Genomic DNA, 652 nt, shown 5'->3' on the forward strand with positions numbered 1-652 from the left:
GGGGGGGCAGGGGATGGGAGGAGAAGGGGAGAGGGAGAGAGAAGGAAAAGAAAATTAAAAAACACACCAGTGTCCTCAAATCCCACCGTAGACCAATTGAATCCAAGTCTGCTGGAAAGGGGCACGGGCATTGGTATTTTTTCAAAGCTCTCTGTGGACGTCAGTGCACAGTCAAGAATGTGAATTCCCTTCCCTCAGCTCCCAGTAAAAGGAGATGGTCCACCTGGGGCTTGCCTGGCCAGCTCCAGAGCCCAAGTGCTTGACGTGTGTGCGCCACCTCCCGGGGAGGCGCTGGTGCCCAGTCAGGGCTGGGTGCCCGAGTCTCTGATTTCTCCCTGTCCTCAGGAGTGCCACCGGGGAAGCTTGGCACAACATCATGCTTTCCTGCCTCAGTGGGAAGCCGTGTGATAAGAACTCTGGCATCCTGACTCGAGAGTGTGGCAACGAATTCGCTTATTTTTACTTCGTTTCCTTCATCTTCCTCTGCTCATTTCTGGTGAGTCTGTGGACCCTGTGAGGGCCGGCTGGACTCCCTAAGCCTGGCTTCCTTTCAGGGGAGTGGCTTTCTCTAGAATGTGGCTGTGTAGAAGGCTTGTTCACTCCAAGGCTTCTCTGAACCAGCCTGGGATCAGGTGACCCTGAGCATCTCACA

At 54.8% G+C, this 652-nt stretch overlaps 1 protein-coding gene across 1 annotated transcript in view; it reads left to right on the forward strand.

The window, feature by feature from the left end:
• Positions 1–652, forward strand: part of CACNA1A (calcium channel, voltage-dependent, P/Q type, alpha 1A subunit) — a 196,294-nt gene that overhangs the window by 169,105 nt on the left and 26,537 nt on the right. Inside the window, 1 exon segment of the mRNA XM_011994944.1 lies at positions 346–496. Coding sequence (XP_011850334.1) covers positions 346–496 — 151 coding nt within the window.

Source organism: Mandrillus leucophaeus, unplaced genomic scaffold, assembly GCF_000951045.1.
Source record: "Mandrillus leucophaeus isolate KB7577 unplaced genomic scaffold, Mleu.le_1.0 Scaffold463, whole genome shotgun sequence".
In the NCBI taxonomy this organism is placed as follows: Eukaryota; Metazoa; Chordata; class Mammalia; order Primates; family Cercopithecidae; genus Mandrillus; species Mandrillus leucophaeus.